A 16,217-nucleotide genomic window follows, 5' to 3' on the forward strand; every position below is an offset into this window, starting at 1 on the left:
AGTAGAAGTGCAATAAGTTAGGTACTATGATGAATGAGAAAAAACAAAAGGACAGATTAGAAATGAAAGATTAGAAAACAAGAGCATCAGAAGAGCTAGGACAGAGTAGGTGATGTCCTAAGAGGGAGGATCCGGGTAGTGTTTCTTGAAGAGATGGGTCTTCAGCCTGCGGCGAAAGATGGGTAGCGACTCCGCTGTCCTGACATCAGTCGGGAGAGCATTCCACCACTGAGGTGCCAGAACAGAGAAAAGCCGTGACCGCATCGATCGCAAGCAGGGGCCGCTGAGTGCCGGGGCAGCCTGTCGCCTGGAGGCAGCAGAGCGAAGTGGTCGGCCGGGGGTGTAGGGCTTGACCATAGCCTGGAGGTATGAAGGAGCTGTTCCTTTCACTGCCCTGTAGGCTAGCACCAGAGTTTTAAACTGGATGCGAGCAGCTACGGGGAGCCAGTGTAGAGAACGGAGAAGGCAAGTTGTGTGGGAGAACTTGGGAAGGTTGAACACCAGACGAGCAGCAGCTTTCTGGACGAGCTCCAGAGGTCTGATGGCGGAAGCCGGGGCGCCAGCAAGGAGGGAGTTGCAGTAGTCCAGGCGGGAGATGACAAGAGCCTGGATCAGCACCTGCGCTGCCTTGTCGGTGAGGAAGGGACGGATCCTCCGGATGTTGTAGAGGAGGAATCTGCAGGAACGCGTCACCGAAGCGATGTTTGCCGCGAACGACAGTTGGTCGTCCAGGGTCACACCCAGATTCCTCGCGGTCCGAGTGGACGTCACCACGGAGTCATCTATGGTGATGGCCAGGTCTCGGTGCGGGCAGCCCTTCCCTGGGAGAAACACCATCTCAGTCTTGTCCAGGTTGAGCTTCAGGTGGTGCTTCGACATCCACCCCGAGATGTCTGCCAGGCAAGCAGCGATGCGCGTCTCCACTTGGGCGTCAGAAGGAGGAAACGACAGAATCAGCTGGGTGTCATCAGCATAGCAGTGGTAGGAGAAGTTATGGGAGTGGATAACCGAACCAAGAGATGTTGTGTAGAGGGAGAAAAGAAGAGGGCCCAAGACCGAACCTTGCGGAACCCCAGTGGTGAGCCTACGTGGCTTCGAAACAGAACCTCTCAGTGTTACCTGGTAGGAGCGACCTGTCAGGTAGGACGCGAACATGGAGAGCGCAGAGCCAGAGACACCCATTCCCTCAAGGGTAGAGAGAAGGATCTGGTGGTTCACCATGTCGAATGCTGCAGACAGGTCCAGGAGAATCAGGACAGAGGAGAGAGAGTTCGCTCTAGCAGTTTGGAGTGACTCGGTCACTGCCAGGAGGGCCGTCTCGGTCGAGTGGCCCACCTTGAAGCCGGACTGGTGGGGGTCCAAAAGGTTGTTCTGGTGGAGGTACAGTGACAGTTGCTTGAAGACAGCACGTTCAAGAGTTTTAGATAGGAAGGGTAGAAGGGATACCGGTCTGTAGTTCTTGATGTCTGAAGGGTCAAGAGTTGGTTTCTTTAGAAGCGGAGTGACTCTAGCAGTCTTGAAAGCAGAGGGGAAAGAGCCAGAGGCCAGAGACGTGTTGATGACGTGGGTCAGGTAGGGAAGAAGACACACGCCTCAACAAACCACAGAGGAGTTTATTGAATCACACACGCCATGCAAAGTCATTACACGCAAACATTTTGAATATGCAGAGGAAATTTTTGATGAAACTGATAATGAAGCTTTAATTGTCCTGTGTTCTCCATGTACAAGACATTCAAACTAACAACACCACTTTCACAAAGGCCGCAGAGGACTATTGTAATTACTCTTAAAATGAATAGCACTCTTCAGTTGCATGCAAAATTCAACTACATCAGCAAATATTAATATGCATTACAGAAAGATGTCAGCTCAAGGGCAAACTGTCCTCGTGTTTGACCCTCACATGTTGTATGATTGCACCCACAGACAGACGATGGTAATGAAGCTGACTGTTATGAAGAGGATGTAGAGGCCAAACAGCAGGCGGTCAATGATGAAGCCCACCTGCATCCAGTCCTCTGAGCTCTGGCTCACAGTCAGCTGCTGGTCCATGTGGTGCCGGATGGTCTGGAGATCTTTGCCCAGCCACTTCAGCTCCTCCAGGGCCTTGTGCTCCAGCAACGATCCCCTCCCCTCTGGAGGATTCTTATCAGCTTCTCTCTTCTCTACAGCCAGAGGGGACTCCCTCATTTCTGTTATAGATTGAATAGTTCAGATGATTACTTCACTGTTTACCTAGTCTAAATGACACACACATAGGTGTAACGTCGTACCGTGCACAGCAGAATTTTGGATGACTGTGTCTTTGCGATCTCTGGGTTTTGGAGGGTGGCACACCAGGCAGCCCAGGATTTGAAGGAAAATCACCCTCACCAACCAAGGGACTGGAGAGACGCAAGCAGAGCCACACAGCAGGTTGGTGACCAGCAGAGTCTCCAGCAGACTGGCCACCATCAGGGCCAAGCAGAGGCAGAAGAACACATCTGAGACAAGAAGGAAATAAAAAGAATCAGTAAAGAGTCAATCCTGAGCAGTACAGTCAAAGAATAAAAGCATCAGTGAACATAATATTAGATACTTATTATAGGAAGGATTGCATTTTGTTAACCATGATGTAGTTATCAAAAAAAATACATATCTCCCCTTCATTTATAACTGAGTTTGCATGATCAGTGTTATTGTTTTTACACAAAAGTGCCAATGAAAGTATGATTGAACTGACTTATGAGCGGGATGGTGTTTCCAGTGACAGGCAGCAGGTCGTTCATGATGAGCAGGAAGACGGTGTAGCCCAGGATGAGGGTCATCTTGAAGGAGGACCGGTCCACATTCTGCGGCGGCAGCAGGAAGCTGAAGAGGTCGACGGTGATGAGGAAGCAGCTGGGGAGCAGGAGGTTCACCACGTACAGGGTGGGTCTGCGCTTTACTGTCACCTGGAGGAGGAGGAGGAGGAGGAGGAGGAGGTTTGCTCTTACTTGCTCTGATGAAGTCAATAGATAATAGACTCTTTCACATTTGATCTGTTTCCCCCTTTCAGTTCACAGTGAATACAATTGTACAAAATAAGATTGTTGAAGCATTGCAGTTCATAATGACTTACAAAGAAGCGGAGCTCATCATAAGGCTGTCCATCTGACGCGTTCAGTTCAGCTTTCGCCGCTGTGATATTGACCAGTTGCCACTCTCCATTAGTTGCCATCACGTTTTTCGAGCGATTTACAATCTCTTCTACAGGGACCTGTAAGTTCAGCTCCAGGTCACTCTCTGAAATGAAACCAAAGGCTGGTGAGACAGAATGAAACATGAACACACTGCGCCTTCATTTGCAGGATTTATACTTTCAGCGAGTTAACTATCATGCATTTTTGTGGCAAACACTGACGTTGACTGATACAAATGATGATGTGCAACTGCTATGGTTTCACTTTAGCTAATACCTCTTCTATGCACATAGTGGTACCAATCAGAGTTGACTGATAAGTTATGAGTCTGATGCACAAGGGCTGAAATATATCCGTCTGTGTTGTTGAGGTTATTTGTTGAGTATGTGAGTCTTGGGCAAGAGACATAGACAACCATTCAGACCGCTTGAGGCTTTAACACTTGGATAACAAGGTAAAAGAACATTAGAAGAAGATTTGTTTCCTCACGGTCAAATGGTCAATTCCCATTAACATGACAGTTCAAGTGGGTTTGGGAAGGTTTCACTACTCGCTTCGCTACTCACTGCGGTGTAGGTAGGAGTTGAAGGTGAGGTAGCAGATCTGGATATCAAAGGGGAAGGTGTAGATGTTGAGATTGCAGGAACTGACGACTCGGAAAGGATGAGCGTCGCTCACGGTACCATCAGAAAACAGGTAGACGTACGGGACGTAAGGAGCTGAGTTCTTATCAACTCTGCAAGATGGGAGAATGATATAAAAATATAAATATAGCAAATTTGCTAAGAATACAGAAATGTGTCTTTTGTGCACAATTCCCCATAACCACACACTTTAATTATTATATCTAACTAGAAATCGATTTCCTGAAGAAAATGTGCTGTGATTGCAATTGCTGAAACTTTTTGCTGAATGCTGAAGAGGGTTTAGGGTTATAACTAGTGTTAGGGTTAGCCTTAGGACAAGAAGAACAATACTTGTGAGTCCTGGAAGCAATCACAGCAATTATGATGTACTCATAAGCAATCATCTCATGAGATATCCCCACTATCTGAGGCAGAGACAGAGACATGAGACCTACACTTCATTGATCACCACATCTGGTACCCAAAGCTTTTTTCTTGGAACAGATATCCTCTCAGCACCACATTCATCTGCGTGCCAAATGATGAAATGATTGTCCCAGTCCTGCAACACCAAGCACACAGTGTGGGACACATAGCTGAATCACAGCACACACACACACACACACACACATATTCACACACAGTAAGCTACAGTGCTCTAATAGTGAGCACTGAACCTTGGCCCTGGATCAGTATGAACCTATACATCTACAACTTGTTTGGTAAGAAAAACAACTGAAAAACACTTTTAGTGAAATCAAAGTCACATGTATGAGATAAGGCTACATTCATTATAGCATTACATTTTTTTTTTACAGGATTGATTTGATTTCAGAACTGTAAAACTTACTAATTGCATCCAGACATATGTTGTCAGGATTTGGGCCTTTTCATCCTGAAAAAGAAAACCACTTCATGAAGTTGGTACAGTGTGTGTAACAGAAAATTGTGTGTGTGTGTGGGAAATATTGTTCGTAAATGTAATTTCATCATGTCATGTTATGGTTAATAAATGCCAACCTTCACAAGAGGGAGCCTTCACACACACACACACACACACACACAGATGTCATTACAGTAAATGTGTCATGACAGTACAGGCAGAAATAAAACTAAAGACTATTACAGTTTTTAATATGTGTCCCTCACCACATCCAGGATGCCATACATGATGAAACTGATGTTGACTTTTGTGGCTGACATATCCATGGAAGGTCGAATGGAGCTCAAGCTGAAGGCCGGCTGAAGAGCCTCCAGGAGGGCCGGGGGCTCAGGCCGGGAACAATGCAACATGCCGGAGCTGCACGGAGCTGCAGAGGAAGAGGAGAATGGTAAATTGGCTCAAGTAACAGTGTGAACTTTAATATCCACACTATCTGTGTGTATTTCAGTGAAATGTCCTTCATCTATTCTATAGCATATTATCCATAAGAGTTAAAGCCCATTTCATCTTTCTTAATGGAAATCACATAAATTTGCCTCAATGGAAGAATTTCCATAGATTTCAAAGAGACAATCTGCGGCTTGGAAATGAATAACAAGCATTTTCTGTGATATAATTCACTTATGTGTATGTTGCAAGTGTACTTACCATGCATGAGCACAGAGATGAAGATGAGCAGAAGATTAGAAGGCTTGACTTTCAGCTGGCAGCGCTAAAAACATTAACATCGGGTCAAAGGCGGTTGTTAGTTTGAGTTGTGCGCTGCTGCTTTGGGCTTTGCTGCAAAGCTCTGCACATATTTTGAAGTGAGAACTAGACAAAACCTGAATGGATAAATGGATAAATATTCCAAGATAAGTTTGAATTTGGAGAGAATTCCAACACTACAACTTGGAGTGAATTAATTGAAAGCCAGATTGAGGCCTTAGATTAGTCCAAACTGAAGTGACCAGTCACACAGATATTAAAAGATAAACAGGGAAGTAAAATGCACAATTGAAGCAATTAAGATTTGCTTTCATTTAATTGCAATCTTCTTACTTCAAAACAAGAACCTCTTTTGGCACCACTATTATAAATATACAGCACTTGATTTTTGCTTTGTTAATTATGCAAAGTGTTTATCTTGTAATGTTGGCCATTGATTTAGTCTGCATGTTTATTTGGTATGAATCTTACACAGTTCCATTGTGTGTATTCTAATTAGTCACTTGGTAAATAATTACATACTATAAAAGTGTCAATGTATTTGTGCGTGTGTGTCTTAGTTTTGTGGTTTGTTTGTTTTTGCCCTGATGTCCCGCACAGAAGAGGGCGCCAAAACCTTGGAGCAAACTACATAGACAATTTCAGTGAGGAGCATTTTTGACAGACATGCACGAAACACACAAGTGTCACTGACGACACTTGTGGTGTTAACATTCCATTTAGGTAAACTATCATAATACCAGGACCCCAAATGATATGATATGATATGAACCTATATGGAATAAAGTCGATAGGACGACTCAGGAGAGTGTGTGAAAGACATCAAATACAACACAACATCGTGTCTGACACATGAAAACCTTTAAATGAAATTAATTACTGCTCAGACAAAACTGACTGGATGTCAATCACCAAATACTATGAAAGTGTTTTTCCAAGTGCTTTTATTCTGTTCACAAACGTTTTCCTTCATTCTACAATGACACAAATCAACATAAACGTCATCTAACTGCCACGGTAAAGCTATTTCACTAAAGGTGCAGCATAAATGTCTCTCAGCTACAGGAAAATCATTATGAATAAAATAAAATCACGATGTACAGAGTGAGCATAGTCAGGAAACGGAAAGGAAAAGCAAGTCGGGAAACATTAGATTACTAAGCCATGTAAATAGAATCGCCAAAAAGAAAGAACAGGGCTCTACTGTCTGTAAGAGTTCACCCAGATTATGATGATGGTAATAAAGCTGACAGTTATGAAGAGGATGTAGAGGCCGAAGAGCAGGCGGTCAATGATGAAACCCACCTGCATCCAGTCCTTTGAGTTCTGGCTGCCATTCTGCTGGTCCACATGGAGGCGGATTGCCCGCAGGTCCTTGCCCAGCCTCCTCAGCTCCTCCAGGGCCTTCTCCTCCGCCCCTGCCCCAGTCTGCTCTGGACGCTCTGCCACCACCGCTCTGGCTTTGGCCTCTAGTTTTTGATGAGCCACAATAAAACACGAGAGAGCTCATGAGACACGAATGCTTATATTTCTTAACATCCTCATCCTCTGCTCAATTCATTTAAGTAACAGATAAAGGCAGGAGAACTTTATAAATAGCTTACCTGCGTCTCTCTGTTCTTTAGGCTTTGGAGGGAGGCCAACTAAGTTGCCTAGAATTTCCAGAACAAAGACTTGGACCCAGCGGGGGACTTGAGAGAAGTTATCAGAGCCATACAGCAGTTTGGTGATGAGAATCGTCTCCAGCAGACTGGCCACCATCAGAGCCAGGCAGAGAGAGAAGAACACATCTGGCAGAGAAAACAATCGTAAGTTGATTGAGTGTACGTGGGCCTGTTGTCTTCCTGCATATGTACAATATTTATCCTTTATCATAAAGAGTTTTGACACTAATATCTGCTCTCAATAAACCATTTCAAATCCTTCAGGATGGATTCTACTGACTTATGAGCGGGATGGCGTTTCCAGTGACAGGCAGCAGGTCATTCATGATGAGCAGGAAGACGGTGTAGCCCAGGATGAGGGTCATCTTGAAGGAGGACCGGTCCACATTCTGCGGCGGCAGCAGGAAGCTGAAGAGGTCGACGGTGATGAGGAAGCAGCTGGGGATCAGGAGGTTCACCACGTACAGGGTGGGTCTGCGTCTCACCCTCACCTGTGCAACAGAGAGAACATCCCTCTCACGTTCCTTTCAGTGTCAGGAGATTGGCTCTCAATGTTGCGTTCAGTCGGTCCAAATGTCTATTAATGTTAGTTACTGAACAGTCCTACGCCTTAAACTCCTGAGTTGCAAATGTATTTCTAAACCATACAGATTAAACGTACATGGAATGCAAGCTTATCGATGGAATTTGGACCGTCGTCAATGTATTCGTGGAGAGTGATGTCCAGCAGCTCCCACTCCCCCATGGTGGTCATCATGAGTTTGGAGATTTCTGAGATTTTCTCTACTGGCTTCCTCAGGAACATCTTTATGTCCATCACTAGGAGACGAGACGAAACGAAGCAGATTATTTAATAGAAATATACACGATGAAGTATCTGTCCTTCTGTCTTGGAGGTCTCACCCATGTGGAGGTAGGAGTTGAAGGTGAGAGTGCAGTTCTGGATGTCAAAGGGGAATGTGTAGATATCCAGGTTACAGGCGCTGATCACTCTGACTGGGATGCCGTTGAACACCCGCCCGTCGTTGTACAAATACACATATGGGGCATGGGGGGCTGTGTTTTCATCCATGCTACAAGACAAACAAACAGAAAGCATCAGTAAAACGTTTACAAAATGAGAGCAGGACACCTTTAAAATTCAACTTAAAGCCTGAGCACAAACAGTAAAGTACATGGAACTCACAATTCATCGATTACAATATCTGGCACCCAGAACTTAGTTCTGGGGAGAGAAATCTTGTCAGTGCCGCACTGAATTGGGTCCCAGCTGACAAATTCATTCATCCACTCCTGAAACAAGACGATGAAGATGATGGAGATGATGCCAGCAGGTTGGTTTTTAATTACACAAGCATTTTTAATTCATTTTAATGTGATAAGGTTGGAAAATTGTACTTACATAATTAAGCCAAAGGTTTGTAATCAAGAGTTGAGCCTTTTCATCCTGGAAGACATAAACAAAGAACTTTATAACTGGATGTGTTGCTGTGTTGCTGGTCTGCTGCGAGCCGAACCTACCACTCCTTGGATCCCGTACATGGTGAAGTACGTGCTGACATTGGTGCGGGTTGTAGTGTTGTAGACAGGACGTATGGCGCTGAGGGACAACACGGGGGTCAGAGCCTCCAGCAGGGCAGGAAAGCTCGGCTCAGAGCAGTTGATGATCTCGGCGCCGCATGGAGCTGAGGAGGAAAAACAACAACAACAACACTAAAACCTGCATGCAACAAACTAGAATTAGACATTTTGTTTTCTGAACTGGATAATGGATGGTAAGTGGCAGATGAATCAAGCACTAATGTGTGTTTTGCGATATTACTAGTGTACATATGACATTACAAACTGGCTACAATGGGGCAAAGTATTCAGTTTGTACTCCCTTGATGGTGTATCATGAGTAAAATTAGGCTAAACTCATGAAAAAAATGACAAAATCACATTAAAACAAGCAATTATCAGATAAAGAAAGCTTCATTTATATCTTTAGTTATTTAGTCAGCACAGTGGTTTGACTGATCATTTTATAATCCTATATTTTTCATATTCTAATGTCCCTGGGCTTCATTTTGGGATTGTTACTGACATGAATTGTAGATATGAGACCTTGTTCATAAAATCTAACAATATCAATAATACAGGGTTGATTATGAAGCTTACCTTGTGTGAGGGTGATTATCAGAGCCAGAGTGGGATACACTGAAGGATGGAGCCACTGGAATTTAAAGCAGGTTGGGGTGAGGGTGGATGTCTCTGAGAGTTACTGTGCACCAAGTTGTAAATACTACCTATTGTGTAAAATGTATAGTATCAAAATACACTTTACCTTCAGACTTGTATCCTTCAACGACATATTGATGAGAAGTTTTGTCAGAGCGTCTTCAGTCTCAGCTGTGTCTGTGAGGCAGAAATGTACACAAACACATATGCATCATATTTTGTGTTGCTGTTACTATGTCAGACATGTACTAGAACATTAGATTCTTAGTGAAAAACTGCATGATTTGATTATAACAGCTGATTTGTGGCCTTATCTGTATCTACCTATAGCCAAATAGTGCAGACTTACCCTCTACCTACCCAAACAGACTCTTGCAGGTCTAAATTCTGCCTTAGTGGACAAGATATACATAGTACGGCTGTGCGACCTAGTGTGACACGAATACACCGCTGGGCAAATGATGTGGGGGACACAAGGCTTCACCAGACAGCTACTTTCCCTGTCGGTGGTTATAAAATACAAAACAATGCCGTGACAAATTCTCTTTTTTGCACCTGTGTGTGACTTGCAGATGACCAAAGTGGCTTCAGTGTCACACCTGCTGGTCTAATGCAAATAAACTTGTAAGACACAGGTGTGCTCCGATGCCGGCCCCCCACCCACATACACACGCACATACTGCTATTCTGTATGCAATTTCCATATGATAGGATTCTGTCAGGGATACTATTTTTTTTAAATATTCTTTAGCTTGTTGAATCCCTGCCAAATAAGACAGACTCTGTACTCTGAGGGTTTAGTGAAGTTTTATTTGCAGCACATTTTTTTGTATTTTTCTTTTTTCTCTTACAATCGCTACACAAACCAGATAAATAAGTCAAATAAAATGTATCACATACAATGTCTCAAAGGGTGAAATTAGACAGATTTATGTTCATGTAAACTGACTCAAAAAACAAATTAACAACATTTATACTTCAACCACAAGAAAATAAAGCAGCCCAGCGTATTTGAAAGTTATTACATTCCGGATTTGAAGTGTGTCTGATGCCCGAGTGCAGACATAACAGACCTCATATGCACATGATTTAAAGAAATCTAATGATTGTGCAAGTTTGAGCAAAATTAAAGCAATTGCTGACAATCTTTTTTGTTTCAGTGAGGACATGAATGACTTTCTCACTGAAAAGAAAAAGAGGAAGCGGTCTGCTCATCTCTGTTGCAGATGCCTTTAATACAGCCCTCACAATGGGTCGGCTCATGGGGTGACTTCACATCATAATTGGTGAACTGCCTAGGGGGTTCTTTTGGGGCTTCATTGTAGCACTTTATTCTGATCTTCTTCACCAGATTTTCCAGCAGGGTGCAGACATTCTCAGGGCTGATATCTGGTTCCTCCATCGGGGCGTTGCTGCACCGTTTGCAGTTCTGACGGAAACGCCTCACTTTGACAACACCCACACCAGATGCCAGGCGCATGTGGAAAACCACCATCACCCGATTGGATGGCCAGGTTCTCCTGCAACTGGAGCATCCAAACCTTTTAAAGAAAAGGGGACATGGATTTCTTTATTCCAGGAAGTAGAATGTACAGAGACCTGTCCTCCTTTCTGTCTCACTCATAGGCTTCTTTCTTTATCTTTTTGAAACTTTGCACCATGACATCATTTCATCAGAAAGGCTGTCTAATTATTAATTTCAAAAGTAAAAAAAAAATTAAAACTCATGTAAACATTGCTGTTAAAACATCGCAATTAAAACATTTTACACACATTTTAAGACATCTTAATTGATTAATGTTTAAAACAAAGACAAGCAATAATGTGTAGAAGAGTTCAGCACACTGACCTTGCAGCTGCACTCCTGATGTACTGCTGCCAGCCATGATCTGGTTTATGAGGCTCAATGGAATCATCAAACTCCAGACTCCAGGTGTCCCCTTCCCTTAGCTCGCTTGCTTTTTGCTGGAAGACACTTGTCCACTCCTGCAGTTGTGTCATTGTGCCTGTCTCTCTCAGCTGATCGGTGCAGCACACAAACTCCTTCTGATAAAGACTAGCTGGGCAAGAACAGCTGACCAAAATAGAGCTGTGGGGAAAATGAAACTCAAAGTCTGATTCCCTAAGTTTCAGTTCCACGCCCAAAAAGAATGACGAAAACCACGTTGAACAATGTCTCAGTTACTAAAAATAAAGATGAGTCAATTGACAGTCTGTTGGCTGTGTTAAAGGCACAAATGATATAAACTATTTCACTTTATCCATCTTTAAGTGTATCTTGTAGTAGTAATACTTGTAGTATCATATTATACTGTATCAGGTGGACAGCAGTAAGAAATAGATAATGGATGTTAAGCAGGTTACATATCTTTCCAGTAGCTGGTTATGGTCAGCTAGTATTGCTGTCAAGTTTCAACAAACGAAAACAAAACAAACCGACCAGTGATGGACTGCGGGGGAAACGAAACTCAGATGATGCGTGCAGCACCGCCACCTGCTGGTCTCTCTGTCACAACGCACTAAACAGACGCCTTGTTTAGAAACGGGAGACGAAGAACTGACGTCGCTATGGTAACGGCTGCTATCTTGCTAAAACTAGCATGTTAGCACCCGTCTGCCTAATGGGTCTGTTTTTAGCTTGCTGTAGCTACGTTTTTGACTTATAATGGAGGAGTCTAACACGTACCTCATACGACCGAATCACCAGCACAAGTAAGTTTGTCAAAGGCGATAAAATATCTCACTCAATGCTATGAGTGAAGCTAACGCTAGCATTGTAGCCAACACATTTAGCTACTTTTTGACAGCGGGACGTTTCCAGTCACTAGTCTCGTATGTTGAACAAACATGCTGATGCTGATAAATGGGTGGTTGTGACACATTACTGCGGTCAATCCCCGTGTTTGCCAGGTTCAAACCAGCCATTGTAAAGGAGTGTATCCGCGAAGTACTGAGGGAGAGGCTGTCTGGACTGCAGTACAACTCGGAGGAGATCCCACAGCTGACAAACTCACTGACAAACACTATCAAGGACAAAGTGAAGAGTGAGTCATAAACCCGCTCTCTGTTCTTTCTATACATGAAATCCCAAAGCAATATCAAACCACAACCTTGCAATCTCAAAGCAATTGCACAGTAGGTGGTTTGATATTCCTTTGAGATTTCATGTTTACAGCTGTGTAGAGTAGAAACACAATGAGCTTTATGGTTACAGAACTACACAAACCCCAAAAGGAATACAATCAGTATAGATAAAATGCCACAATAAGTCTACTGTGAAATCACTGCAAAGTTTCTTTTTCTCTGTAGGTGTGGGGCTTGACAGATACAAGCTTGTGGTACAGCTGGTCATCGGAGAACAACGTGGACAAGGAGTCAAGTGAGTGATCTTGTACAGTACAATTCGAAAAACAAGTATTTAGTTTACGTAAGTGTGTTTACTGTGCATTTGAAGACATAGGGAGGATGTTGTGATTCCATTTTAGTCGGAAAAACGTTTCAGTGAAGCTCGATATGTCTGCACGTTCACATTTTCAACTGCAACTCAGTTTCCATACACCCACCAAGACATAAGACTCGGCAGGATTTGTCCTTGCATTTTGAGCTTTTTTCTCTCTGTGGGGAAATCAAGCAATGGTTCCCTCTCAGCATGGCTCCTGGTCTATGAATCACTGCATCAGTGATCAGAGTCCCAGGCTAATCCACTCTGAGGTGCGTCTGTCTTTATCACCCAGAGAGAATCTTTGTGTGGGAGGCACAGTGACATCGTGAGTGGATCCGAAAAGGGAATATGTGTCCTCTAGCTCAGTTGGTGATGTCATTATTTGCTGTTTTTATTTAGCTTTTATTATCAATCATTTGGTATCTAGACACTCATATCCAGCATCACATCGGGGGATCACACACACACACACACACACACACACACACACACACACACACACACACACACACACACACACACACACACACACACACACACACGTCAGCTGTATTTGTCAGTCAGTTATAGTTTGTAGCTGTTTATTCTTATTCATTCACATCCTCATATTTTTCCATCCAGTGCATGGGCTCAAAATATTGAACATCCATATTTGTTAATATTTGTTAACACTCAGCTCCCTTTTCTCCTGTCTTTCACAGGGTGTCTTCTAGGTGTTTGTGGGATTCAGACACAGATAACTACGCCGAAGATGTTTTCATGAATGTAAGTGCCTTTGTTCTGTTCTACTCTGAGGGGAAACTCAAACGCTCTTCAATACAGTTTACTCACTCACTCATTCTACCTTCTCAGGACAGCTTGTTCTGCATGGCGGCTGTGTTTGGGAGCTACTATTACTGAGGACGTGGAGGAGGATGCCAAAGTGTTCATACATGTTTTAATAAATGTTTCATACGTGTTTGATTCATTGGTATGACTCAGATCTCTTCACCCTACAATGCAATGAATCACAACAGGCTTTCAGACTGACAAGGTCATTTCTGTTACGGCAACAACACTTCTCCTACTCTTCTAGAATAGAGACCAAAGTGAGCTGAAAGGCAGCCATGCGGATTTTCAACCAGCATTTAAGTCTCTATATGCACTTATCACCAAATAGAGCTTTGAGGTTCGGTCAGTTTGTGCCTTCAAGATGAAGGTGTTTTGTGTTTCTACTTCTGGCACTTTCCTCTTTATGTTATTAAATAGATCAAACCATTAATTACATAATACACATAGAAACCACTCTTTTTGAATAAAGAGAACAAAAAATCAGATACTGTAGATACCAGACATTTGCTCTGAATAGGCGCGGACGGAGGAGGAGGAAGAAGAGCAGGAGGAGGAAGAGGAGGGAGGAGGATTGCAGCGATTTGACAGGTAAGCTCTTTCATACACAAGACCTGGAGGAGGGGGTAGGTTATATTATTATAGGGTAGGTGGTGACAGCTGCCTACACAAATGATAGATTACACAAACCATATTAGATGATAGAACAGAAATAAAATAATAGAAATGCATAAATTCATCTCTAATTAAAATCAATTAAAAAGTGTAAGACTCTCTTACCACTAAAGTTAAGGGTCTGTCTGAAAGCCTTTAAGTTGAGCTCAAACGGTCTAATTCGCCCATCTTTCACAACTCTGTTTAATCTTTTTAGACATAATTACTGAGCTAAAGGGAATGTTGTTGATGGGTAAAAAGAAAAAGATATTTGCTTTTAAAACATTCTAGGTCTCACTCACGATGTGTCAGGCTCAGAACATATCAATTAACTCATGTATGGGTTGATGTTCTATAAGATGGGTTTTATTTCTTCTCGGCGAGACATTTCCCTTTTTTGAAGCTGTAGCGGAACATTTGATGTTCTTGAGCAATTCTCTTTGTTGCTGCTACTCTAAAACGAAGTGAAAAACATGAAAAACTCCTTTGAAACTTCACAGTGGGTGATCTTTGTGGCTGCTTTGGTCCCGGACAGGTCACGAGGTCTTTGAGGGGGAAAATGAATTCCAAACATCTCATCAAACAATTTTACAGGAGAACGTTGGGGTAGCTGCCTGTCATGTGAAGGTTAATAGAGGTCGCCTGTGTGCGATTTTGAGGTCAGATCTTAAACCAGTATTAGTCCTGCAGCATAAAGAGGTCTGGACATGGAAGGAATCCATGAAATACTCAGCAACTGAAGCAGATTTCGTAGATTTATTTAAAATCTAGGGCTGAGCTGCTGAACTCGAACCCTGTTAGCTATTAAAAGTGGAACTAAACGCCTGTCAGAGTAAATGTTTCCATGCACACTCTTATGCATTTTGTTATTTTCACCACTTGGTGATTCACACTTACATACTTTATCTTATTTTTTCTTTCAGTACATCTATTCAGTTTTGAGTTACATTAGTTACATTGTGTGTGTGTGCCTTTGTGTACGCAGATGCATCCCTTTAATTGACAAACATTTGTGAAAGTGTCCAACAGGAGGTCACTTTATGATTTTGGTCTTCTGTGGTAATTACTCACCGGGCTCTGAACCAAGCCCATGTTGGAATAACCAGATGCTTTCAGATATAAAAGAGTAATGAGACCAAAGTGAACAAACGATGTATCCGGCTGAATCACTGAATCAAATGACTCATCCAGTACATGTCAAAGTTGTTTTTCTTCTTCATTTCTGAGGGAAATAAACTTGTTCATCACCATCAGCTCACCTCTAAATGGTTATTAGCCCAAAGACATTGAAAGATACGTTCAAAGAGTGCAATCTCAAAACAAATTGCCTCTGTCTTAAAAAATAACCAGGGAACAGGCGTTTGAGGGATGTGAAGAAAAACATCACAGATTTGATTAGACTTTGAAACTAAACTAAATCAGAGAGACAATCTTCCAAGCTTCCAATCTCATCTTCCCCTCGGCTGTTTTGATCCGGATTTATTGAACGCGCTACAGGATGCAATGATTCTCGTGAGACCTGTGCTGCTGCTCAGCTGGGTGGTGCTGCTGGTAGGTGACTATAAATGAGAGTTGTTATTGGTCCAAGCAGTGCAGCGTTACAATGCGATTACTTTCAGTTTGATAAAGACATCGTGTTTCTAACTGCGTGTTTGAGTTCACAGTAATACAATTCCTGGATCAATTATTGAAAAACATTTAATTTTAAGTAGTACGTTTTTAAGAGACTCGTGTCACATTCAGAGACAAATACAATCACACGATTAATGGCCCAAATGTCAAATCACAACAAGAGACAGATGGATGAGTATGACACAAATGAAACCAAAGACTGAGCTGGAGAGTACCACTTTACTCAGGTGTGTGGGTGTGTGTGGGTGTGCTCATCTGCATATAAGATGTGCATGTCTGTGTACCTTTATAACTTCTCAGCTTCTCAGTTTTTGGGTCATCTTGTTTAACTATTGA

General features: G+C 42.8%; 4 protein-coding genes across 4 annotated transcripts; 1 reads left to right on the top strand and 3 right to left on the bottom strand.

Moving 5' to 3' along the window:
- Window positions 1-1,902: 1,902 nt before the first annotated feature.
- LOC143001579 (5-hydroxytryptamine receptor 3A-like) lies at window positions 1,903-5,083 on the bottom strand. The gene is made up of 8 exons (XM_076151229.1): window positions 4,940-5,083; window positions 4,641-4,685; window positions 4,246-4,352; window positions 3,731-3,900; window positions 3,104-3,267; window positions 2,726-2,936; window positions 2,277-2,486; window positions 1,903-2,195 (listed from the first exon to the last, which is right to left on the bottom strand). The coding sequence occupies exons 1-8, from the start codon at window positions 5,081-5,083 to the stop codon at window positions 1,903-1,905; spliced, it is 1,344 nt and encodes a 447-aa protein (XP_076007344.1).
- A 1,532-nt stretch (window positions 5,084-6,615) lies between these two features.
- On the bottom strand, window positions 6,616-9,458 carry LOC143001581 (5-hydroxytryptamine receptor 3A-like). Its single transcript, XM_076151230.1, has 10 exons — window positions 9,432-9,458; window positions 9,266-9,320; window positions 8,627-8,790; window positions 8,508-8,552; window positions 8,292-8,398; window positions 8,009-8,178; window positions 7,767-7,924; window positions 7,386-7,596; window positions 7,046-7,231; window positions 6,616-6,910 (listed from the first exon to the last, which is right to left on the bottom strand). Exons 1-10 carry the CDS (start codon window positions 9,456-9,458, stop codon window positions 6,642-6,644), a joined length of 1,392 nt encoding a protein of 463 aa, XP_076007345.1. The 3' UTR covers window positions 6,616-6,641.
- Window positions 9,459-10,115: 657 nt separating this feature from the next.
- Window positions 10,116-11,427, bottom strand: LOC143001684 (receptor-transporting protein 3-like). Its single transcript, XM_076151415.1, has 2 exons — window positions 11,175-11,427; window positions 10,116-10,866 (listed from the first exon to the last, which is right to left on the bottom strand). The coding sequence occupies exons 1-2, from the start codon at window positions 11,324-11,326 to the stop codon at window positions 10,506-10,508; spliced, it is 513 nt and encodes a 170-aa protein (XP_076007530.1). The 5' UTR covers window positions 11,327-11,427; the 3' UTR covers window positions 10,116-10,505.
- Window positions 11,428-11,827: 400 nt separating this feature from the next.
- Window positions 11,828-13,729, top strand: dynlt2b (dynein light chain Tctex-type 2B). The gene is made up of 5 exons (XM_076151416.1): window positions 11,828-12,037; window positions 12,236-12,369; window positions 12,635-12,704; window positions 13,469-13,532; window positions 13,620-13,729. Exons 1-5 carry the CDS (start codon window positions 11,991-11,993, stop codon window positions 13,665-13,667), a joined length of 363 nt encoding a protein of 120 aa, XP_076007531.1. The 5' UTR covers window positions 11,828-11,990; the 3' UTR covers window positions 13,668-13,729.
- The last annotated feature ends 2,488 nt before the right edge of the window (window positions 13,730-16,217 follow it).

Source organism: Genypterus blacodes, unplaced genomic scaffold, assembly GCF_046128005.1.
Source record: "Genypterus blacodes isolate CSIRO-AG114 ecotype Tasmania unplaced genomic scaffold, CSIRO-AGI_Gbla_v1 ptg000054l_1, whole genome shotgun sequence".
NCBI classification, from domain to species: domain Eukaryota; kingdom Metazoa; phylum Chordata; class Actinopteri; order Ophidiiformes; family Ophidiidae; genus Genypterus; species Genypterus blacodes.